The sequence below is a fragment of the Pogoniulus pusillus genome, chromosome 2 (assembly GCF_015220805.1).
Source record: "Pogoniulus pusillus isolate bPogPus1 chromosome 2, bPogPus1.pri, whole genome shotgun sequence".
NCBI classification, from domain to species: Eukaryota; Metazoa; Chordata; class Aves; order Piciformes; family Lybiidae; genus Pogoniulus; species Pogoniulus pusillus.
Window position 1 is genome coordinate 34,576,757 of NC_087265.1, and position 24,871 is coordinate 34,601,627.

Genomic DNA, 24,871 nt, shown 5'->3' on the forward strand with positions numbered 1-24,871 from the left:
GTGCTGGCAGCAGGGAGAGGGGGAAAGGGGCTGAAGCTGACTGTGCAGCCAATTTACACAGGGAAGGGAGATGCAGGCTGATGGGAATGAAATAACAGAAGATTACATTTTCCAGTGTCCACCTCCTGGGGCCATCCAGTCCTTGGAAGATTGTACTCAATGGTCAAGACAGCCAGTCTTAAACCCACAACAGGTGTGATTGCTTGAGGGTGAGTGGTCAGGGCTTAGAATCATAGAATCAACCAGGTTGGAAGAGACCTCCAAGATCAGCCAGTCCAATCTAGCACCCAGCCCTATCCAGTCAACTAGACCATGGCACTAAGTGCCTCATCCAATCTTTTCTTGAACACCTCCAGGGACAGTGCCTCCACCACCTCCCTGGGCAGCCCATTCCAATGGCAATCACTCTCTCTGGGAAGAACTTCCTCCTAACATCCAGCCTATACTTTCCCCAGCACAACTTGAGACTGTGTCCCCTTGTTCTGTTGCTGGTTGCCTGGCAGAAGAGACCTGGCTACAATGTCCCTTCAGGTAGTTGTAGACAGCAAAGAGATCACCCCTGAGCCTCCTCTTCTCCAGGCTAAACACCCCCAGCTCCCTCAGCCTCTCCTCATAGGGTTTGTGTTCCAGGCCTTTCACCAGCTTCATTGCCCTTCTCTGGACACGTTCCAGTATTCAAACATCTCTCTTGAATTGAGGGGCCCAGAACTGGACACAGTACTTGGAAGATAAGAGGAAACAACTGAACTAGCAGAAATATGTAAGTAGGCTACACGTGCATGGTACGTTTATTCTGAACATCTGCAGTCTTTCTCTCACTCCTTTTACCAACAATGTGCAGTCTTACAGATACTCGTCTCTCATTCAGATGATTTAGAAACTGTTCAAGTACAGGTTGGCCTCAAGCAATGCTATGGTCCACGTGTAGAGGAACACTTACTGTCAGAAGGTAGGCCACCTGCAACAACAACAAAAAATACTTTATTGTGTTTGGTAAATAGTCAGTTGTGCATGCCTGCTGCAGCTGTGAAAGTGTAGATGTGTTTGATATCATAAGCCATGGTTGAAGCTAGCTGAAGAAGACAGCTTAAAAGCCATGACAAGGTCTTCTTTTGCCGATTTCTGCAAACAGCTAATTGCACAGTTCTGCAAGGAGCCAAGAGATCTTTAACAGTACAGATTACAAACCCATGCAAAAGTGAAAAGGGTTGAAATGTTTATCCCTTATAATCTCATTAGATATATAATCTGTTTGGGAATTCAAATCCCATGCTAAAGAGGGCTATACAGATACCTCTGACAGCTGGTCACCCGTGCCTGAGGATTCAGCTGCCTCTATCCTGTCCTTCTGTTCACTAATGCCTTTAAAGAGCTGCAGCATGGAAACAAATCTGTGTTCTCACTAATGAAGCAGTGATTCCCCATGCCAAAGTTCCCAGCCACTCCCCCACACTCCAGAAATGTGCATTTTTTAAATCAGTGTCAGCACATAACTTTCTAGCACTGCTGTTTTCACGTCTTCTTTCTTGCTGTCCCCTCTTGGTGTACTCAGCAAGATCACTGCTCTCCCTCAGCTCAGATCCCTGCCCAAGGAGATCTCTTGCCCAACATTTGCCTTATTTCAACCGCAGCCCTGACTGTGATCTGCTCATACCTAGAAAGCTGACCAGGACAAACCCAGCAGGGAAGGCACAGGCAAGTAAGCCCTGGGAGGAGCTGTTTGCTGAACTCTGTTGATGGCTCGAAGATCTGGGGATAGCCCAGTGAGAAGTCCATCAATGTTGGCACTTGGTAAAACATCCCAGGTGCAAGTGAATGCTTATCACAAAGTAGTACTCTTTTTCTTAGGGAATGGTGGTGAGCTTTTTTCCCAGGAATTTCTGATTAGCACATATATCAACATTGAGTCTTTCTAATCACCACTTAACCTGCCTCAAACCCACAGATGTGTTAAATGCAATATTCAGGAGTGATCTTAGTGAAGAACTCTGAAGGCATGGGATTGTCTGGTCTAGCTTGCTACATTTTCTGTGCAGAAGGGAAGAGCCAGAAGTTTATGTTGAGTTGCCTGTTTACTCACGTAGGCAGGGCAGGGAGTGTGCCATCAGTCCAATGATGTGCCAAGGATGTGGATGGGAAGGCCCCATGGGGTACTGGGAGCATCCCTGTGGGAGGGTAGTGGTGGTGGTGGTGCACTGCAGATAGCCTGGGTCTGTCTGCTTTCACAGCCAGAGGAGCAGCAAACTGCAGGTCCTTGTTGGAGGGAGACAAAGAGTGATTTGTGAAACCTGTGCCCCCATGGGAAGGGTTGCTGGCTGAGGGGCTGGGTTCCCACTTGGCCACCCTCTGGTAAAGAAGTCCTACAGCATGTATCTAGAGTTCAGTTTCACAGGCTGCAACACAAACGGCCCAGGAAATGTTTGGTGATTCTAGATTTCAACAGATTTTCAGAGGCACTCAGAACCCACAACTTCCACTTTGTTCCACAAGCCCGTATTGGGGAAATAAATGGTGACAAGATGGCCTGAGGATGAAGTTTGGGACCAGGGGGACACAAGCTCATCCTGCCATCTTACCCTATATGTAAGGTCTTCCACAGAAACCTGCAGATGAGTCTACTGTCTCTCCCAGGACCACAGTCTACCTCAGATATCCTCCCCATGGCAAGGCAGGGAAGAACATTCAAAATCAGAAACTTCAAAGTTGAAGGAAAATAGAAAAGGGCTTCTGTTTGAGATGATCCTCAGCACAGCTCTGACATGAGGAAAAGTCAGTACTGCCTGTCACTTCTACAGCAAGTCCACTGTGGGACTGCAGCTGCAAGCTAGCACGCCTCTCTGTGCTGCAAGTGACCTCCTGGGACGTCAGCACCCTGAAATGTCAGAGCTAGCAGCTGCAGTTGGAGGCTTTCTGCCCAGGCAGACATTTGGTTACAAGCAGGTGCAGAAACCTATCAACTCCCTCCAGGCCATGGGCTGGGCTATGGAGGAGGATTGCATTTCCTACCACTCCATGAAACCCAGGGCTCAGAGCCTTTTGTCTGGTGCATTTGCAAATACCATGTAGGAAAGGTGTGGGTAGGCAAGGAGTGCAGAAGCGTGGGAGGAGTGTTACTTTCTCAGCACCCGGTGACAACCTTAACACCTGAGAAAAAACCCAACACATCTTTCTTAGAGCACAGGGAAAATACCATAGTTGGCCTGAAAATGAAGTACAAAAAGTACTGGGGGAAATTATTCAACAGTGGGACACCCCCCTCATCCCCAGAGATAACTGTCCTTGCTTCTTAGGCAATAAATGCTACAAAATAGAGATGAGAAATGCATTTTTACAAAACACTTCAGGATGCTAAGAAGCTAGAGCACTCTGTTACAAATAGCTCAGGAAATGGGCATCTAAGGATGTGTTCCAAACCACCTACATCTTACGAGGCACTGGACGTGTTTTGGCAAAATTCCTGTAGGGATTTACACACCCAAAGTATCCTTAAGATCTGACTTTCAGAGCTCAGCAGCCCATTGTTTGTCAGTGAGACAGGAACAGGAGCAGTGGTGGGGCTCCAAGTATGATCATAAAATCTGTGCTTCAGGTCTAGAGCGTTTGAAACTGCCAGGTCAAATTTTACCAATTACAGGATTTGTAATGCAAATACTGTCCTGATGTTTACAGCAAGTGAACCTGCAGCAGCAGTGTAGTCTTTCATACGTAGTCTGTTAGTGGTTCAACTGTATAGGCCAGATCATTTTCAGAGCTGGACTGAATCCAGTTTGCACTTGTGGAAAAGACTTTCTTCTATTGGGTCCTGTCACAGTGCTTGCCCTGGTCAAAAAAACACTCTGGGCTCTGCTCAGTTACAGTCTTCTGGTGCAGTGAGTTTCAAGATGCATGCAGCTGTTAAACATTCCAGACTTTCTGCATGTTTTGTCCAGTCCTTGCCCCCTCTCCAGGAGATCAACCATTACTTTGTGTGAGCAAGGATGCCCTCCGGACTCCACTGTTACCTGCTGTGCATGCTGAACTGGGGAAGAGCTGGCTGCAGCAGGCTGTGCGAATGCCATCGGTGGCAGAGCCTTCAGCATCATGTTCTGCATGATGATCTGGTGCATTTGAGCATTCTGCATCAGCATCATCTCTACCATATCTGGGAAGAGGTTACCCAAAGGAAGAAATTAAGAGCTCTATTATCAACTGACAGGCAGCAGAGGCTTCTTGGTAAAAAGTGACCTCCAGCATACAGACCAGTCACTGGAACCAAGATGAAGCAATGAAAAGGACACATGGTTGTATCAGCATTATTACTAAGAAGACTGTTCATGCAAACCTTCCTCTTTCTCCTCTGTTCTACAAAGAGCCATTGCTGAGCATCTTCTGTCTGTTAGTTTCCCTAGAGACCCACCCCTCTGGCTATGCTGACTGGCAGGCTAGAGAAGGGCTGAGTGCTCGACCTCTTTTGCTTACTCCATCATGGTCTGGCTCCTTATAGGGCTCTATTGTTTCTGCTCATGAGCATTATTTCCACGTCAGAGGTTCCCTCATTTTTAAGTAATATTGCAGTGCCACCTTGAGAGTCCACTGCATGCATATCAAATCTACTTATCATGATCTCTGAGTCTTAATCACAAAGGACCTCTGCAATGGAAATAATTTGGTTGGTGTTGCGGGAAAGGGAGGAGGGACTGAGGATAAAAAAAAATACCAAGACAACTCTCCTACTGTTTTTTTAAACTGGTCATACCAAAATTAATCTACATGTATCAGCTTCGGAAATGTTATGCATGAACTGGGACTGGTTTTGGGGGTTTTTTTTGGTGAAAAATAAACAAAAATTTTAAATCCTGGCACATATAGTGAAGAAAGCTGAGAAATATTTCTGGTTTGTGGCTGAAGATTTCTCTCTGAGATGAAGAAACCTTTGGCTGAAGGTTGAGCCATGGAGGTCATCCTGTATTTTCATTCATGTATTATTTCACAGTAGCATCCACCTATGTTTAGAAGCAAGCTCTTTTTATTTGCATTTCGCTATATTTGGAACAGCACTTTCAGCTGTCCTGTCTTGTTTTCAAAGATGGGGCATAATGAAAGCCTGTATTGTCCTGAGGGCATTGAACAGTAGGTTAATGAGAACAAAAGAATAAAGAACAGAATTTAGAAGCCTGTTTCTTAATTTTGGAATGATCTGTTTGGATGAGTTTGACCTTGCTAATATTATCCAGTGCCTTGCATTGAGCTGGTTTCCTTTCCCAAGGTTCCCTGCCAGATTGACCTGGCTTTGCTGAGCTTTTAGTCCCTTATTCTTTAGTTTTAGCAATGAGGGTTTTTCTGAAGGCCTCTCAGAAATGGTCTCTAGTCTGTTTATGGAGTGAAATTCCCACAGCTCCAGCAGCAGCCTGGTCATGAAATGGTGTATCACTAACTAGCTTGAGTGCTGAACCGTGCCCCTTTGCACTTGCTGTGGCACTTTGCCTGCCCTCTTTGGTCCTGGCGATGGGAGCTGGCCGCTAGACAGAGAGTGCATTACCTTCCTTAATGCTTCCAGAACGGAGGTGGGACAAAGGCTGGGCTGGGGGAATCTGCGTGATCAGAGGGGCTGGCTGAGGTAACTGCTGGATGATGGTGGCAGGCTGAGGTGGCATCTGAGAAAGAAAGGAAAAGGGAGAAATCAGGGTTGGTTTTAGCCAGATCCCTCACCTTTGGAAGGGCAGAGCAGCAGGTTTCATCTGCCTGGACTTCAGTAAGGCTTTGGACATTGTCTCCCAGGCTGTGGGCTGTGTGAGCAATGATGTGCACTGGAAACTGGGTGAATGACTGGGCTAGAGTCCCTCCTGCTCCTCTTGCTCTCTCATTCCTACAGTACACCACTCACACTGTTGATTTTGTGCCTTATTCTGTAATATGATTCCCCTTAGATTTTGCCTAAGGTAGCAAGTGTCCCATCAACAGCAAGAGGCCTATCCTCCTTTTTGGAGGGATGTCTGTTTCCACACATCTCCCAGACAGCTGTTGTTTCAGATGGGCACAGTGCTGGCAGTGTTTCCTGGGAGAGTGGATCCTTACCGTCTGCTGAATGATCCTTGGTGGCTCTGCTTGGGGAGCTGGAAAAGGTATCTGGTAGACATGTGAGGGGGCAGCTCTGTGGTTATGACACTGACCTCCAACTGGTGCAGGGGGCTGTGAAAGCTCTTCCAGAAGGTGCTGCTCCTACAAGATCAAGTAGCTTCTCAAAGAAAACTTGCTTACAGAAAGGCAGACAGGACTGTTACACTCTTTGGACAAAATGGGATTAGCCCCTGGGAGCCAGCAGCAAGGAGGACACAGCCTCACTCACAAGAACACTGCTGCAGAAATGTCTATCTGACAGGCAGGCCACAAATGACCACTGCATGAAAGGAAGCAGTCAGCCAGTCTAAGGAAAGTGCTTTTTCTCATTGACTTGAAGCCTTACAGTTTTTAATGCAAGCAAAAAGGAATGAGGGGGAAAAAAAAACCAAACCAAACCCAAACTGCCAAAGGACTGGAAAAACATTTCATTAATGATTGGTACCCTTCACAGACTAGGATTACGTAACAGTTACTATAGTCCCAATTCTGACAGCATTAAAAAGCCACTCTTTGTATTTGGCACTGCTCCAGAGAGTTTACAATATAGAAGTTCAGGACCAACAGGACCAACCCACCAACCGAAGTGGGTGCAAGCTTTGTTAGCTGTAGTGAGGGATACACACTGCTGTCTGCCCCCTTTCCCTGAAGCTGGCCAGCCTCTGTAATTGGAACCAACTCTATACTGCCCAACGCTAGAAGTAAGGGACAGCAGAAAACAGAACCCACATCATCAGTGGATGTGCAAATAACCTGGCCCTTCCTGTTGTTTCTGTCCAGAGAGGGCTCTTACTCTAAGATCTTGCAGGAGGTTTTTCCTTCGCCTTAGTGCACTTTGGAACATTTCCTCACGTCGGTTCCCTGCAGGAAGAGAAATCTATTAAATCTCCAAAGGATCACAAAGACAGAGCTATTATAGCACCTACACGATGAGATTGGCTTTTTGAAAACATGTCCTTCCACAAACAACTTGAGGCTACTGTTCTTGTTAAATCCACAAGCAGATAATGACTTTATGACACACACAGGTGCAGCTGCTCAGCAGGTCTACAAAGGCAGTGCAGCTGCTCTGAAAACAAACCTTTTAGATTATTCTCTAAAGCTCCTCGCAACCACCTGGCTTAGAAAAACATTTCAGCCTGGAATTTTCTAGATCTACTCTGTCCATGTGGAGTATGATTGTACAAAGTGTAAAAAAAGCTTTTTGTGACATATCAAACTCAGTTTTGAATGTCAGATTTTCCGTTTCTTTTTTATTCTGGATCAACTTCCTTTTCAGTTCTTCCTACATACAGCTGATGAAATGAACATAAGAAAGAATATTTTCAGGTACATTGGAGGCATGTCTGGAGTTTCCTCTGAAAAGCATCACTTTTTGGTTTTGGAAGAGTTTGATAAAGATACAGGTTATTTTAAACTGCCTTATTTATCAGCTTTCAGCTGGTTCACTGGCTTGTGCAGGGAATTGTCTGGGGTTTGGACATTTCATAAGCATGCTGGGATTCCTGAGCTCTCTACCCAAACCAAAGTCAGGATGTATTGTACACTGTGAGTGTTGGTAAAGTGGTTTCACAGCTTTTATCAGCACAGACCTTGAGACCAGTTCTTTCAGTGTAACAATTTGCTTCAAAGGCTGAGTCATTTGTTTTTAAACACTGCAAGTCCTGCTCTGATTCACGAGTCGGTGCTGATCAGCTTCAAAAGTGAAAAGCATCATTAGCAGTGGAGTGTTCCTCCTGCCTGGATCTGTAATGTACTCTTGTCAAGACCACCTCAGCCAAGCTTACAGCTGGACTGCAACATGGGATTGGTCATGGGTATAGGAGCTAGGACAAATAGAATCACCAGTAGTTTGCTCCAGCTGAACCAACATCTGCAGCTGAGAGGCTGTATAGGATATCTAGGTAGGAGGTAGTTCTTTTGTCAGTACTCAGCTGGTTGATCCCTTTGTCAAAAAACCCAAACCAAACCAAACAACCCCAAATAACACCCCCTCCACACACACACAAACAAACAACAGCAAGCAGTTGAAGGAACTGAAAAGATAAAGTGTAGATAGCTGCACAGCATAGCAACACCATTCTCCTGGCATCAAAGCTGCTAAGATTCACCAGCCTGACTAGGACTGAGACTAGTATAGAGACTAACATTACTGCACAAGATTCACAGGAACTTGCATTTTCTGCTACTTCCAACCCCGGGGCTGTATACAGATTTAGATACTCAGGCTGGGCTGAGGCAGCACTGATTCAAGTTCAGAGCCTCTCTCCAGACAATGTCTCTGTCATAAAGCCAAGACAGAGCAAGTTCAGCTACCCAGATGTTCAACCACTGAGCACACAGCTTTTCAGGAGGAGATGTGATCATCTGGTGTGACCAACTGAGGAACTCATGCCTGAGAACATCACTAAGCCCTTTTCATATTAGAACAAAGGCATCTCTTTTACTTGCAGCTGAGAGAGGTGACTCCATCTTCTCTAGGTTCTCCTGTTCATTTTCCAGTCTCTATTGAGAAAAACACAAGAACTTGTTGTAAGTCAGACAGCAAAGATCACAACAATTTCCAAACCTACCTTACAGGCATAGGTTTGCAAAGGAGGAAAAAAAGCCAAAATGAAGACAGTGGTGCTTCTTCACAGATAAATCAAAGCCAGTGAAGTGTTCATAGAAGTGTGAAATGTCTCCACACAAACCTAGTTATGATAAAAGAATCATGCTTCCAACTAGCCAGGGTATCCCAGACCTGGAAACTGATAGCATGATGGATCAAAAGACTTATACATCATTTATTTTGTAAGACAGAGAGATAGATCATATGAAGAATTTGATGTCAGGCAGTTTGGGGTATTTGATGCCCTAGCAGTCCCACATGTCCTTGACCAGCTGCATCCAGGGCTTCCATCCACACCTGCTGCTCATGTGCCCAGGAACCTCTTTAATTTCAGCTCTGGGTCTTCAGTTCTTGCCTGAGTTAAACTGGATGAGCAACTGGTCTGCAGCCCAATTATAGCCATGCCTTTAACTGGCTATGGATCCTATTGACCCTATTCCAAACCTGCAGACACTTCTCAGGCTGGCCTTGGACGTGCCTCATCGCTGTAAACTTGCCTGTTAGAACTAGATTTTTTCTTTCAACCTGGCCACCATTTCTCACCCTGCCCTGCTTGCCACCCTTGCGTGCTGGCCAGCCAGGCACCTGCCCTGCTGACTGTGTTGCTGTTCTCAACTCCTTGCTCCTTAGGGATCAGCTGGCCTGATGCTCTTTTCTTGGTTGTGCATGACTCCACACTGGTAGCAGTTTTAACCTCAAATAGCTGCAGCATCTAAGATGAAAGACTGTACTGGAGAGACAGATTAGATGCCTCTTTCAGCATACACATCTCCAGGCAAATTGTTTCTCCTTCCAGACAACTCTAAGTGGCTTCCTGAGGACAATGAAGCAGAAGATCCACGCTAATGGATGTCAGAGGTACTGAGGAGGGAGGAACAGGGCTGAGTAAAGAACCCTGGGTGCCTTATTGTGTCAAGTCACAAGAACACTACTGGAATTCTGTGTTGTCTCTCATGTGCATCCAGTAGAGGTCTGCCCACGTCTCACAGAAACACATCTTGTGTGAAAGTAGAGAAAAAAAGGGGCATGAAATTGCCTTAAAACAATCTGAGGTCCTCTTCACCCAAAATTTACTGCTAAATTTTACCTATCACAACTCAGACTGCTGACATCTCCCCTAAAATGAGTCATGCTAATGTGATTTTTAGTTCATTGTAGTCCATGTAAACCTGTACAATGATATTTACGGAAGTGAAAATGACTGTAGCACCACTGCACCTTGCTCTTTTCTTGGTTCTGCATGACTCTACTGGCACAAAGAAAGAGGTTTTCAACTGGCTGCAGATCCCCTTCATATCTCAGTAGAAATATGATTATTTAAAAGACTACTTTAATTTTTAAACACACAAGATCAAAAAGCAGAGCAAAGCTGCTCACTGCAGTTATTCCCTTACCTTTTCCAGGAGTTTGAGTTTCAGTTGTGTCAGGTGATCCACCATTGAAGAATCTGTCATTGTAGCAGTCTTCTGGAAGCATAGGCAGGCAAAACCAGGTTAAAAGCTAAGTTTTTCAGTGGTCATTTTTACCCCACCGCAATCTGCACAGAAGATTAATTTCTGCAGGAAAAAAAACAAACCAAACAAAAAAATGCACAAGATTGTGAGCAATTGAGGGTAGAAGATAAAATCTTCAACTTCCCTTCCAAATAAAAACTGAGTACAGATGTTCGCCACGGTGTCAGAGACACAGCTTTTACTGCCAATTCTCTCTATGCATTTTTGTGCTGCAGGTTGTGATAGTCCCAGAAGGATAATGCAGGGTATTTGTCAGTTATTAATGGTTGATGGCTTTTCCCCAGCAGTGTTGCCAAGCCTGGCCCTCTATGCTGTTTGTGTCTTCTAAGCAGCTCAGAGTTTTATGCCTGTAACCTGGATGCAAGGTTTGTTGTGTTAATCTACAATATAAACAACTTAATCTCTAGGTGTAGAAGCTTATGTACCTTTTGTAAAGCAAATACCCAGCACATTAGTGGGCAAAATAAAACCAGTGGTTCTTTAACACAAGCCCAGTGATAGGGGTCAGATTATGATCTTGTTGATTGATCTCTGAGAGCAATGTTTATTCCCATGTCAGAGTCCCGTATGCCATTGACAAAGTGTAAAAAAACCCAAACGTTTGATGAGATTTCCTCACCACATAGTAACTAAAACCTCAGGAAGTTAAGAAGCAGAGATGGAACTCATGCCCAGACAACTAGAAGAGTAAAGAGGCTATGGTAAAACATCATTTTGCTTACCATCTGTGATGGTTTGGGTGTTACCTGCCCCCTCCCTTCCCCCCACTGAAGAAAATCACCCAGACTAGACTCAACCAATCTGGAAATTGAAGAATGAAGCTGTGTCCAGTTCTGGGCCCCTCAATTTAAGAAAGACATTGAGATGCTTGAGCGTGTCCAGAGAAGGGCAACGAGGCTGGTGAGAGGCCTTGAGCACAGCCCTACGAGGAGAGGCTGAGGGAGCTGGGGTTGTTTAGCCTGGAGAAGAGGAGGCTCAGGGGTGACCTTATTGCTGTCTACAACTACCTGAGGGGTGGTTGTGGCCAGGAGGAGGTTGCTCTCTTCTCTCAGGTGGCCAGCACCAGAACGAGAGGACACAGCCTCAGGCTGTGCCAGGGGAAATTTAGGCTGGAGGTGAGGAGAAAGTTCTTCACTGAGAGAGTCATTGGACACTGGAATGGGCTGCCCGGGGAGGTGGTGGAGTCGCCGTCCCTGGGGCTGTTCAAGGCAGGATTGGACGTGACACTTGGTGCCATGGTCTGGCCTTGAGCTCTGTGGTAAAGGGTTGGACTTGACGATCTATGAGGTCTCTTCCAGCCTTGGTGATGCTGTGATACTGTGATATCACAGAATTTCACATGAACACATTTCTTTATATTTACAGCTTAGCATCATATACAACCAGATATTTACAGCTATATACAGAAACATACAAGTTAAAAAGTAATACATAAACACAACAGCCCTCCCACAAAACGGAGTCCTGAGGAGGGCATCTCTACCACTGTTCCACCTTCTTCCCACTCCTCTACCTTACCCCAGACTTCGTCTTACATTCAAGGTGAGTTTGGAGGATCAGCCAGGGGGGTTAGGAAGCAAAAGGATTAGTCACACAGATGGCAGGTTAGATAGAGAGAAGTGCAGCCCAAAAACCAGTGAGCAAACTCTGTTATCTACATTTGTGTTCTTGTTCTTATACATCTCAGCAAGCCTATGAGTGAAGTAGACATCACCACTGTTTCCTTTTCACAGCCTATAATCTAATTCTTCTCACCAAAACATTCTAGCTAGCTTCAGACTAGCACACCATCTCCTAAGCAACCTGTAGAGGTGTCTCACTCTCCCAGCAAAGCCCTACCAGCATTAAAATCAGGGCAACATTTATTAGCAACATCTACAAAATCAACACCTAGGCATGAGAAAGAATCCAAGTACAAAGTTCTGCCCCTCAGAGAGCAAAGTTACAGTTCCTTCCTTATTTGTTATTTGAAGGTCATAACAAAACTGCATCTGAGTCACTGCTGGCAGCTGGAGCAGCTGATGCTTTTAGGGAGCTGTGTGGAAGCAGCACAAATTACTTCCTCCAGCTGTGACCCATACAGCACACATGTGCAATACGTCTTTAAATATATATAGACTGGTAGTCACTGAGAAGGACATAGAAACTGAGATGTGAGGATCCCCAAAATAGCTGTGCTACGTCAGAGCTGGGGCTCAGCTTTCTTTGACAGGTCACTCAGAATACTACGAGTGGCATGGCAGGACAGAGAACCCTCTCACCTGCCAGGAGTTTTCCTGAGAAACAGCTCTGTGTACATTTTTGTTTCTTAAAAACCCAACAGATTGTTTGCATGTTATCTCTAACATCTTTAACCTCCTCATCTTTCGGACAACTGTGACAGTCTTTGACAAGGAGTTCCTAGTTGTCATAAACTTAAGCCTAATTATGCAATTAAAGGGCATAGATATAGCTGACATAACTCTTAGGGGGAAAATATATTTAGACTGTTTTAAATCTAGATTTCTGAAATTTTTATTTGAACTCTCCAGATTCATGATGTGAAATTTGTATGACTGTTCTCCATGCACTTTCCCCATACCATCTGTGATTTAGAATCATGGAAACATAGAATCATATTCTCATTCAGGTGTCTCTTTTCTAAGCAGGAGAATCCATTGAATTTGTTCTCAAATAGCAGATTTTCCTTACTCACTAATCCTGTAACTCAGTGTTTAGGTACAATTCAAGATGGTTTAGTTGTAATGCAAGAGCCCACACAGACAGCTCAGCCTTTCCACTATTAGCCACTTTCTGAAAGCGTTGCATTAGCTGCACCTTTGAGCACACCATGGGTTTATATGCATGTTTGTAGAGTCTCGTGTTTATCCTAGGCGATTATCTCTGTACTTTTGTAGTTCATAAACCCATTTGTGATGGGGTGGCCAGGGTTATTGGCAGCATTCAGGCAGTTACATAACAAAGCAAACTATGTTGGTGTCTCCAGACAAGCACAACAGCAACAAGCTAGCTATTAGTCATTGATGGGGCTGCAGCAGACCTTTTGACTGCTGATGAATATCGAAGTGATGTCTCACAATCAACTGGTTTAATAAAGTGCCCTCCAGAAATTAAATTTGTAGAGCCTTCATTGCAACACAAATAGAGGGCTACAAGAAAGGTTGGCAAAAAGAACCAAGTATGAGCATTCCATTAAAAACACAGTGCCAGTGTTAAGCAAATGAGCTGACTGTGGAGGAAATTTAGAGAGAAACATCTGCTGGAGGTGAAAGGAACACCAGAGAAAGTAGAATATTAAGTTTAAAAATGCTTTCTACCAAATCTGCTAAGGGGGGGTTCTTTTCCCATACAGGATGCCCTGGTCACGGTGGGATCCTTGCTCTAGGGATGTCTTACAACCTGCTAATTAATGATTTGCCAGAAACGTGCTAGCCAGACACAAAAGGGATCTACAGTTACACAGTCTACTAGGGCTCACACATAAACACGGCGAAGCAGAAGAGCAAAACTGGCCAAATTTAATTCTGCAAAAGATTAGCATGAGTTTTACATGGCCCTCACAGGAGATCATTATTCTGCTCTATTTGGCAGTGCTGAAGTCAGAGTTTGGATACTGTGCCTAATTTTAGATGTGGTGGTTTAAGAGGGAAAGAAACTCTAGGGGAAGAAAAGAAAGACTGAAATGGTACAATTACAAAATTCTGAGGGAGACTTGGTAGAACTGGCTTGCTTTAGCTGGTCAGAAGATGGTGAGGAGAGGACAGGTTAGCAATCTTTAAACTAGTGAAAGGAAACAAGAGCAGGGTGGGGAGTTTGTCTGATAAAGCTGGCCAAGAATTGTTTGACTTAAAGAGGGAGAGAAAAACCTGATAAGAACAGTAAGATAAATGATGGAGCAGCTGAGAAAAAAGCTTCACAGAAGCTGTTGGAAAACAACACAGATAAACAATTGTGATGAACTTTGTAGGACTGTTAGACCCCTCCTCCGATATAAGAATGGATTAGATAACCTGGTCAGGTCCATACCAGTGCTACGTTTCTATAGTGTCTTTTCTTGATTCTGATACTTTATGCCCTCAATTTCCATTACTATGACTTCTAAAACACAATACAAAAAAACCCCAAACTGACATACCTGGAAATCTCTGAAGACTATAAACTTTAATGCCCTAGTTCCACAGGGAGGAGTCTTTATCATTTCAGCTTTAGAAAGGTGTTTTAATATATTAAATGAGAGGTAGAGGGATAAAAAAAGAAAACCACACTCACACAAAAATTACCTATGGAGAAGTACATATAATTTCCTTCCAAACAAGTGTCTGCTTCTGCCAATTGTAATGCTGCACATTAACAGTTGATAGCTCTTGTTACACTGTGTCAAAGTTACAAGCATTGTGATAATGTCCCATCTGCATTTTGAAGCTAAACATACTTTATAGTTAGAGTTATTTAATGCCATTGTCATGTAACAATGTGTAATGTTGATTTTTTACTGTTATTTCTGAAAACAGCTGTCAAGCACTAGGGCTGAGCCTGCCACTAAATGAGTGACAGATGCTCTATACCAGTCCCTCTCCCTTCCCAAAGGGAAGAGAAAAGGAATAAAGGAGAGACATCTATGAATTGGAAAACTAAAACTACTTTAATAAAAATAATAGCAATATACCAAAATATACATGAATATATATAAAACTAATATTGAACTCAAATCCCCCAATGGCAATGAGTCACCATCACTACTGATGCTGTGGCAGAAATCCCAGACTGGACACAGCAGCAGATGGGAACCGGATTCAGGAGCTGGATTCTGGAATTCAGGAACTCATAGCTTTGGATCCAAGGCAGAACAGACACAGTCTCCCTCAGATGTTAACCACTGATGAAGAGGAGAAAGAAGTTGAACTTTGTGATGCTTATGCCTTATATCAAATATATATGGAATGTATAGTTGGTCAGTTCAGGGTCACCTGAACTGTTTGCTCCTATGCACAGGTGCATCCTTTTACTCTGGACCCCCAAGTCAGCACACAAGATTTTAGCAGTGACCTTGGACTGCACACCACTCCTTGGTACCAGGTAGAAATATCCATCCTTATTCCTAGCAACACTGTCTGGGAAAACTTGCTGTCAGTTTCAGAAAGTGAAGTTACTTAGAACAGAGACTGAGCTGAAAGGTAAGATCACTGAAGAGAATTTGTTCTGTTCTAACCCAAACCAGGACAACAGCCACCCTAATTTGAAGCAAATTATACTTATAATGGAATCCTCTTAAGTACACTATACTAATAATTTACTATATTTTTGATTGTTGTTTTATACAACAGCAAACCACTAGTTTCTGCAAACACTGCTTTTATTTGCGGAGCTCTCAATAAGATTTCATTACCAGCCTGATCTTAATGCGGCATTATCAGCACTGCTGTTAATTTACTTGAGATATAAATGACTTCTACTGCTTTTACAGTCAGGTAGGACTGGCCCCTGCAGAAAGAGAGGTGGTGCCCCTACCATGCTGTCTGGTTGGCTTCAGTTCCCTAACAGCAAAGCCTCACTAACAGTCCAGAACCCCAGCCTAGATGCTGGAAGGACAAACTGAGTAGCACCCAGTGTTGCTAATGCTAGCTGATTGCCAGCTAGCTGACTCACTGCTGGAGACAGGTCTTTCCACTTGAGTCAATTTAACCAGATTAGCACTAGAAACTCTGATATTTTAACAAACAGACAGGGATGTAAGAAATTATAATGCATGAGCTGTTTATTTAAAAGGAAAAACCCTTGTTACTCAGACAAACATGACTTAGTTTTTTACATTTCTTAGGCAGAGCAAGGTGTCAAAGCAGCAATTTAAAACTATTTTTTTAAAAGAAATGTACACAGTTTAATAAAATTGACATAAACGCCATCTCTTGTGGAAGAATTTCTCACCAGTCGAGGACATAAATTTATAAACATGAGCAACCTGCACTGAGAACATCCTTGGATCCCAGCTAGCTCAGGAAATCGAGCTGTAAACAGCTGAGCACCCCCCACACAGCTGCAGTGGGCAGAGACTAGATAACCAAAGGGGCTGGAGTGGTGGCGATGGAGGCTGACCCTTAGAATGTTGTGATAAGCTAACCTATGCACGCCTTACATGTAACTCTGGACCCTCTGACTGTAACCAATCTTAAGCTGAGCACGCCTCTTGCTAGAATGCATACAGTCATTGTATCACGGAAATAAAGTGGATTTGACCATCTAACCATATTGGTGAACAAAGAGTCATTTCCCCATAGAGCTCCACCGAACGCTTCTCAGCAATCTCTTTTTTGAAGAAACTTTTTCGTTCTGAGCGTAGCAGCTTTCTTTGCCTTCTCAGATGCTGCTAATTACACTAACTGCGGGGCTAGAGAGCAAAAAAAAACTCTGAAGAGATGACGAAGCAAAAGGTGACCATAATTAGCATCAGGAATCTCTCTTCACTGTTAGATCTAATATTCCTGCACAGTTTACTCACTGAAACTTCCACTCTTTCTTCGAAGGGTGAAATTGATCACGTAGGAAAGGAAAAACAATGCACACAGCGGTGCCCGCCCATGTCCGGGTCAGCTTTCCCGCGGCGCCGCCTATTGGCTGTCTCTCCCCTGAGCGGGGTCGTGGCTGGCGGCCCGTTTAAACCTGGCCACCCAGCGCAGCCCCAGCGCTGGGCGCTGCCGCTCCCATTGGCGGCTGCTGCGAGGGGGCGGGCACTAGCAACGCCGGGGGCGGGGCAGAGAGTAGCCTCCCGCCGGCGCTGTCTATCCCAGGAATCAGTTAGGGGGAGTGGGTGGGGCCAGGCTAACGGATACTGCCGGCATTGGCTGGCGAGCCTCCGCCGTGCCGCATTCTCCGCCAATCCGGAGAGCTTTCTCCCTGTCTCGGGCGGGGCGGCCAGCCCCTGCTCCTTCATTGGCCAGCCCTGACTGCCGCCGCCGCGCGGTTGGTGGCGGTGCCGAGGCGGGCGGGGAGAAGGCGCTGAGGCGGCCATGAGCCAAACTTCTGTGTCCCCTCCGGTGTGACACTTGGCGGGGTGCGAGTTGGGTCTGGCTGTCGCTGTTGGGCCCTCGGCTTGCCTGCCTTGTGGAGATGGAGGCTGAGGCGCGAAGGCAGAAAGTGGAGGCCGGAAGGGCCAAGGTGAGAGGAGGGGGTCTCCGCTTGGGGAGTGGCCGCGCCTGCCCCGGCCTGCTCCCCGACGCCCTGCGGTTTGCTCGGCGGGGCACCGAGCTGGGAGGGTCTAAGGGGAACCTGCCTCCTGGAGCTGCCCGCGGCATCGTCTCTGGTCGCTCCGGGCTTCCTCCCCGCGGTGGGGCGCCAGCGGGTTTTCCTTCGCTGCGCGGTGGGATCGGTGTCACACGCGAAGCCGGGGTCGGAAGCTGCCCTTGGCGTCAGTGCTGAAGCGTTCCTGCCAGGTCTGAGCTGTGTCAGAGGCGACAGGGGCTTACCTGGGCGTCGTGGCGATGGCAGAAAGAAGCGTTTCTAGCGATGCTTCTTGAATACAGGGTGCCTCGAAGCTTTGCCGAGTTCCAGCAGTAGTGTGTAAACATTGCCTCCCATGAGCAAAGAGTAGCTCGAAGTAGTGTATATATCTTCCCGTAGATACTCTCTTTTTCTTGTTTGAGGTTTTTATTTTTTCAGTTGGGCGGTGTTGGTTTTGTTTGTTTGTAGCTTTTATTCTGTTTTTTCACGTAGGATTCCACAGAGTTGTTTGTGGAAATACTCTATTTCCAGATGAGAATCTCTAACAATAGATGTTGCGTGTATTATTACTGCAGTGACTGCTCTGTTTGCCCTTCCATCTGCAGATGGATTATTGAGAACTGGATTGGGTTGGTTTGTTTCAATTTAGGTGTAGTTTGATGGGACTATGCGGAGAGGTCATATAATGTGACCAATGTATAAAGGTAATGTTCTCTTAGTAATTACCTTCTTAAACTATGTGATATGTGTCTTCCCTCTTTGATGAAAACTTTTACTTTGGTTTGGTAATGATGTTCAAGAAGCTGGTCGGCTGACTACTTTTCATTGAAGCACTTGTGCTGTTTTTTGAGCTATTGTCATATTTCCCTTCTGGGAGTTTGTTGGTGAATAAGCCTTGTGAGTCTGGAGCTACAGCTTTTCTCTGTTCTTTCCATCCCAGCAAGACTAGGATGGGTGACCATAGCTGGACGGGAGTAGCTGAGGCTGCACAGGTTATTTGCAGATTTGGACAGATTGTATCTCTCCGGGATATGCTACAGAATTTTCACCCCTGATATCATTCCTAGAGTTTCTTCCCCAGTTGTAGGACCATGGCTCCTTCTGCAGAGAACCTGTCTGGAAATCTGACTAATGGGATCAGAGTTAGCTTAGAGCTGTGCAGATCTTTTCAGCAGTCTTTTGCACTTCTGTTTCAGCTCTCCCTTCCCAGTGCTGTTACTGGGAGGGGAGCAGAGTTTTGTCTGAGGATGTCCTGAAGCAGCTTGATGTTTGACAGTACAGCTCCTCCATTCCTGGCCTGGCCCACTCAGATGCTGTTATGGTTGCCGTACTCTCTACTCACGTTTAGCAGCTCCTTGTGTGCTTGCCCCCACGGCCTTGTTATGTGCTCTGTGAACATAATTCCCTATTGAAAAATGATTGCATGATTATTTTTTTGAATTAATATTGAGGAAGCTATGAGAACAGGAGCTCTTCAGGTTGAAAAGTTACATTAGCTATAGTGTCTGTTTATAGCTAGAAAAACGTGTTAAACTTGCCTTGAATAAGTTATTACTTCCCACCTGTTGTACAGCTGTTGTTTGCCATTAAAAAAAAAAAAGTAGGGACTTGCATTATGTTTCAAGTTGTGTGCAGAGCCAGTATTGCTGTTATGTTTTTCAAAAGAACCTGTGTGCTAAATATCTGTCATCTTACCGTTTAAAAACCAAAATCAGTCCCATCAACATTGCTGCTGCATGGTGTCACACACCTGGTATATTGTGAGGAGAGGAAAGAGTTTATAGGGACAGTAGGTGTAGTGTTTCCTCTGCTTATTAATATGTGCCAGAGATTACTTGGCTAGCAGATTGTGGACGCCAGGCATTTTCAGAAACACCCAGACAAATGAATGGAAGCAGTATCCACTGGGGCATTTTAAGCACAAAGATACTGTGTTTGGGTTTGGAGGGCAAACATGTGAGGTGCACATTCATTAGCATGCTTGCACCCAGTTTCTACCATGTTTAGCTGTGTGCTTGTTCTGGTCTTGTGTTTTCACTTGTGTAGCTGAAGTTTTGAATGTAACTTAGAGAATAGATGTGTATTGGTCTGATTACTGGAATAAGTGCAACTTTGGTCTTGGTGCACAGTAGGATGTGGCCATGCTGCTGAGTAGGTGGGCTGCAGGACTGTAGCATGCTTCAGAAAGTTCCTTTGGATAGCTTTTGAAGGTTCTTACATTATAAGGCAGGAGGGAAATGTCTCTCCTTTTTGTTCTCTTTCTTCTGTGTCTCTTTCTTCAGTCTCCTTTCTACTGCCCTTCTTACAAATAGAAATGCAGTTTTGAAACTGTGAGCAGGTGCAGTATTTCCTTGCTGTGGTGCAGGCCTACAACAGCTTAAGGTGATCCCATCTCTGGACCACTGCAGAATGGTTCAGAATTTATTCATATCAGCTTTCTAAATTGTCTCTATGTCATTGTGAGGGTGCTCACAGTGGCAGGGGACAGGAGCGTGAGGCTAGTTACAGGCTTCTGTTGTAGTAACCAGGCTTGTAGCAACCTATACATTATGGTGATTGTCGTTTGATAGTGCTTGTATCTGGAGTTGTGAACTGCTGTGGTTTTTTGTTTGTTTTGGTTTGCTAAATAATAACCTGGAAGAGGAACGTAATGAAGATTTTCCCTTCTTTAAACATGTATTTGTATTATTCTCTCACATACAGGAGTTAAAACTCCATTGTTGAAATGCATTTAAGTTATCACCTAATATTAATAGTAATTTCAACTGTTGTATTAATTAGAAATTGTGATTATTTGGCAGCTAAATACTGACTGTGCCAAGTATTTAAGATTTCCATTTTTAATAAGTGCAATACTTACAGTATAAGTATTAAATAGTAATTGAGGAAAAGATCTCCACCTCCAGAGATAGCATAGGCCTCTCTTGGTTGTAAGCATCTTTCTGTGAAATGCACTAAATTAGCCTGTGTTCATGTCTCCCAGCAAGCTGGGCAGTTACCCCATATCACATAACACAAAACCTGATGGTCTTGTTTGAGTTTTGGGGTGCTCATATGGTGCTAACCATGCGAATTCAGAGGTGCCCTGCAGTTGCCACTTTTATCTGACTCCTGGTGAAATGAAGTTGCAGTATGTTGGTACTTGCAGAAAGACAAGATGTTCTGCCATCGAGAGCTGCTTTGGATGCTATGATGGACAGTGCTGTTGGTGTCCACGTGGTATGCTAAGTCTTGGCTACAAGTGAAGCTTTTGCCTTTGTATATGCTACTAGAAAGTAAACTCAGTATTAGACCCTTCAAAAGGGGCACGATGGGATCTCACTGGGGACGGGGAGCATCAATGTTGCATGCTTTCTTGGCACTGGCACACACCACTGGTAGGTAGTCTGTAAGATTAAAAAGACACTTAAACTTATGTAGCTGATTAAAGACAATGGAAGCACAGGACGAGGTGGCCGAGTGGTGAAGGCGATGGACTGCTAATCCATTGTGCTCTGCACGCGTGGGTTCGAATCCCACCCTCGTCGGGTTCCCTGTGAATGTGTGAGATTCTGATACCCTTTGTAACTTCATTGGAGCCTCTTCTGTGTCAAGTGGCTCTGTAAATCCAGAGTGTGTGTGACTCCAGATGCTATCATAGACTAACAAGTCCGGTACTCCCCTAGCATTTTGGTGCAGTCAGATATTTCTGCATATGTGGTTTCATATGTTTAATGCATATGAATGGGATGACATAAGTTTTGCTTTCTTTGAGCTGGGCTCTTTAAAAATTCGTGGTCATTTGGCTGTCCAGGAAAGTTTTAATAGTTTAATGTGAAACATTTTATCTCCCTTCGTGAAATGATTAACTGCTCTCAGTGATGGCCACTCACTGGAAATCTGCCTTTTTCATCTTTTCCTGCTTGTTTTGCTCCACTCTTTCTTTTTTTCCTCTGCTTCAGCAGCTGCCTGTACTCTCTGTTTTTCTGAAGGTTTCCTCCTGTCTTTTTTCCCCATGTTGTCAGGTTAGCTAGTGGAATAGCTATTTTTCACATATATTGCTGTCAGTAAGATCTAAAGTTAACACCTACCTGCTTTCAGAGAATGTTTGTCTCACTACCGTTTTATTTACTGATCTGTTAATTCTGCTTGTTATGAAAAGCAGCACAGGGCCTGACAATCTTTGTTTAACTGCATTCAGTATTAATAACTAGGGAAACTACAGAACATAATCGTCAAAATAAGTTAATTATGCATAAACAGCTGCCGGTAAGAAACCAATGTCCTTCTGTAAAGATACTTTTAAAGCAAGCTGCTGAGTGTAGCGAGTGTGTAACCATCTATCTGTTGAGAAGATAAGCTGTCAGGTAGAAGTTGCTGAAATGGCACGGGTGTTAAGAAGGGAGGACCAAACCAAATCCTTTTCACAAGTTGAATTAAAAGAAATGAACACCATTTTTCTGCAGAGTGGCAGTTTTACAGGAAAATCAAGCTGACAAGCAGTGGATTTTCATATGTATTGTGGTGGAACTTGGCAATTATGTTTGCAGCCTGTCATCATTTGACTAGATCTCATCACAAGGGTATATTAACAGCGCAGTTGATAATGGGTGGTTATAACCTTGGAAAAGGCTTTTTCTTCAGGAGAAGGATGTTTGGTTTTATAGTGTGAGAGAGATGTTACTTGGAATTGCTGCCTATACACAATGTTAGAATTAAAAATACAGTAATCCTTTTTAAACTGTTTAAGGTGCTAAGGAAAGTTGGGTAATCAATTCTGTCAGTGACATTCTTTACAAGTCCCTGGTGCTTTGTAGGGCTGTGATAGTCTGATAAAGTAGAGCATCTGATTCTTCAACAGAAGAAATTAGAATGACCTGGCTTAATTGATTTTCTATTTATGTACTGTAGGCTGCTTTCTGGATAGGAAGTTTGCTGTTTTATCTTAAGAGGGTGGCAGGGAAGGAGCATGAGAATTCACTTCTGATAATTTTAATCTTAAAGCTTACTCTGGAAAATATCTGTTTAGATACATTTACAGGAATTTATTGTCTTTGCTGGTCTTGTTGAAAGACTGGTCAATTATATTTTTTCCTAGTGTATTGACAACTTGTTCCTTTACTAGTCTGACTTGCTGTAATTCTGGATTGTCATTGACACACTAAGTTTCACTGAGTAAAATTTGATTCATGTACTGAAATGAGTCTTTAGTACTGATATGAGATTTCTTGCCTAATTGTGCAGTTACGCAATATGTTCTGAATGTGTAGAAAATAGGAGGATAAAGCTCTTTTTTCCTACAAATGTACATATTTTGCCACAGTAGGATCTTCATCGCTCATGAGTGTGTTAATCTTGTGGTCCTGTTACTTTTTTCTCACTTACCTCTCCCTCTACCTCTTCCAATCTTTTCTGCACAGCTTGCTTACTACAGACAGCGAAAAACAAAAACCGACGTCACGCAGCCGCAGAAAAAGACGGCGAAGAGGAAGGGCTCGTCTGTCCACACGCATGACGTTCCGAAGGAAGAGTACCCACTAGCGGCCCAAGATGTTGGTAAGGGCGTAGAGAGCAGGGCTGAAGATTCCGTCCTGCTGGAGAGCAGGGCTGAAGACTCCAACCTGCTGGAGACAATAACAGAGACAGAGGTAAATCTTACTATTTCTTGGATTTCACTTCACTCTATTTGTGGATAATTCCAGGTGATTGTTTTGGTTAACTGGGCACTGTTAACTAGCTGACACTGAGAAGTAAGTAAATAGTTGTGTTTTCTCTTGTAATAATAAACTCTTACAAAGTGATGTAAATAACTGAAAAAATATCTTGGTTGTGTGAACTGGTCAGTGGGTACTGTCAAGGAGCTGTCTGCTGTTAGCCTGATAAATTAAGGTCTTTCACACTTTCACTACCTTTAACTAGTTTGGGCAGACTTCTGGTTATGTGGATGTGTCTCCATGAAATGGCACATCGAGACTGAGTGGCATAGCAGTTGAGCAAAACTGCTGGGGTCTTACAGTGCGTGGCTTTGTTTGGCTTTGTATCACTTTGCTGTCTCAAACATGCTTTCAAAATAATTTGTTCCAGCATGATCTTAGTGGTCATTGTAAAGCCAGCATAGATGTTGCATTCTCTGACAACCCTGTTTAAATTGTTACTCTGCTTGGGCCTGATGTGTTTCAGTTTGTTTATAGCGGTGGCCCTCTAGATGTAGTTATGTTCTTGCTTCAGCTCACAAGCAAGATTTTGATTTTTCTATCAGCTATGGGTTAAACACTCAGAAAGGAAGTATTTACCTGTCTCATAATAAAAATAAGCAAAATGTGACAAGCTGTCTGCCCTAAGGAAAAAGCATGCAGGATTTTCTCAGTCAACCACAGCCCTGTCATTATATTCAGGTGAACTTGAAACCCAAAAATCACTTACTGCTTCTAAACAGCTTCTGTCAAAATAGTTGATTTGTAAAGCAGATGGAATTGCTTTGTAGGTTATGTGGAGAGGGCAGCCCTAGGGAGGTAGTAGCCATTTCAAACTATTTCATGCAGATTCAAATTACAGGGAGGGCTACGTCCTGCTTTTTCTAAATAGTGCTATAGTCATCTTTCTCTTGAGAATTTAGTGAGAGATAAATAAGTACATGTATCTGAAAGTGGTATTGCTTTTTCAGTTGTCAGAAGGATTTTATAACGTGTTTGTTTTTAAAAAAATCTCCTGTAATTTAGTTTACTAATAGAGTACTCAACTGTATTTGCAAACCATAAAAGCAGAAGATAAAACCTTAAATCTCAATGGTGAGGCTCCAGATTTTTTTAGTAGGCATTAAGAAAAATTGTTCTTCATTTATTTCATTCATTTGACCTTGGATGATGACCAGCTGAGTTTAGGATTGAAGCCAGCCTTCCTTTCTCACTGGTGTATTGTCTTGCAGCATGGACCATTCTGTCTCGTGTGCTTAGGGTGTGTGTAGAATAATGAAGCTTTACCTTACCCATCTCCTCTGAAAAGCTCATGATTTAGTTTTTATTTGTTTACTTACCAGGAGAGTTAATTGCAAACCAGACCGACTGTATTGTTTTGGTGACTAAGCACATTTTTGTTTCTTTTATGAAGAAAGGTACCATAAGTTCTGCATCAGAATACACTGAACTTGATGCTAAGATGTGTCGGACACAAATAGCTGAGTTGGAAAACAGACTTTTGGAGAAGCAGGAAGCAGTGGAAAGACTCACTTCACAGGTGGACGAGCTACAAGTACAGCTTACCCAGCACAGAGACTCTATGCAACTTCAGGTTTGTTTCATAGAGTTGGATAATGGGAATAGTAAGGAGGTAAAACTCAAAAGTACTGGGTTTTGTTGGAAAGAACTTCACCTCCCTGACATATGCTGCAAAAAGTGGTACTTCACTCACCAGTGACCAGGACTCCATATTGCTTGAATCAAGTGAGAGTGAAATTACA

At 43.9% G+C, this 24,871-nt stretch overlaps 2 protein-coding genes and 1 non-coding gene across 4 annotated transcripts in view; 2 read left to right on the forward strand and 1 right to left on the reverse strand.

Moving 5' to 3' along the window:
* Positions 1 to 805: 805 nt before the first annotated feature.
* On the reverse strand, positions 806 to 16,839 carry C2H21orf58 (chromosome 2 C21orf58 homolog). 2 transcript variants are annotated; one of them, XM_064167080.1, is made up of 9 exons: positions 16,718 to 16,839; positions 10,102 to 10,263; positions 8,544 to 8,601; positions 6,890 to 6,957; positions 6,055 to 6,198; positions 5,519 to 5,633; positions 4,002 to 4,141; positions 2,081 to 2,253; positions 806 to 958 (listed from the first exon to the last, which is right to left on the reverse strand). In XM_064167080.1, the coding sequence occupies exons 2-9, from the start codon at positions 10,159 to 10,161 to the stop codon at positions 943 to 945; spliced, it is 774 nt and encodes a 257-aa protein (XP_064023150.1). In that variant the 5' UTR covers positions 10,162 to 10,263; positions 16,718 to 16,839; the 3' UTR covers positions 806 to 942. The 2 variants fall into 2 exon arrangements, 1 of the variants encoding a protein (XP_064023150.1); XR_010307524.1 differs by lacking the exons at positions 806 to 958; positions 2,081 to 2,253; positions 4,002 to 4,141; ... (3 more) ...; positions 8,544 to 8,601; positions 10,102 to 10,263 and adding an exon at positions 14,498 to 15,097.
* Positions 16,840 to 17,189: 350 nt separating this feature from the next.
* The window catches only part of PCNT (pericentrin), an 89,116-nt gene continuing 81,434 nt past the window's right edge, over positions 17,190 to 24,871 (forward strand). Inside the window, exons 1-3 of the mRNA XM_064160412.1 lie at positions 17,190 to 17,373; positions 22,836 to 23,063; positions 24,523 to 24,702. Coding sequence (XP_064016482.1) covers positions 17,326 to 17,373; positions 22,836 to 23,063; positions 24,523 to 24,702 — 456 coding nt within the window. The 5' untranslated portion in view covers positions 17,190 to 17,325. The remainder of the gene's footprint in view (positions 17,374 to 22,835; positions 23,064 to 24,522; positions 24,703 to 24,871) is intronic.
* Positions 20,882 to 20,963, forward strand: TRNAS-GCU (transfer RNA serine (anticodon GCU)). Its single transcript has one exon. It is a non-coding gene; the product is annotated as a tRNA-Ser (tRNA).

What these genes read in the sequence shown, in the direction of transcription:
- C2H21orf58 (XM_064167080.1), bottom strand. Translation starts at nt 10,161, where the DNA reads ATGACAGATTCTTCAATGGTGGATCACCTGACACAACTGAAACTCAAA. An exon ending in AACTCAAACTCCTGGAAAAG is followed by an intron (nt 8,602 to 10,101) that starts GTAAGGGAATAA and finishes TTTTCTCAATAG; the next exon opens with AGACTGGAAAATGAACAGGA. An exon ending in TTCTGGAAGCATTAAGGAAG is followed by an intron (nt 4,142 to 5,518) that starts GTAATGCACTCT and finishes ACCTCTTCCCAG; the next exon opens with ATATGGTAGAGATGATGCTG.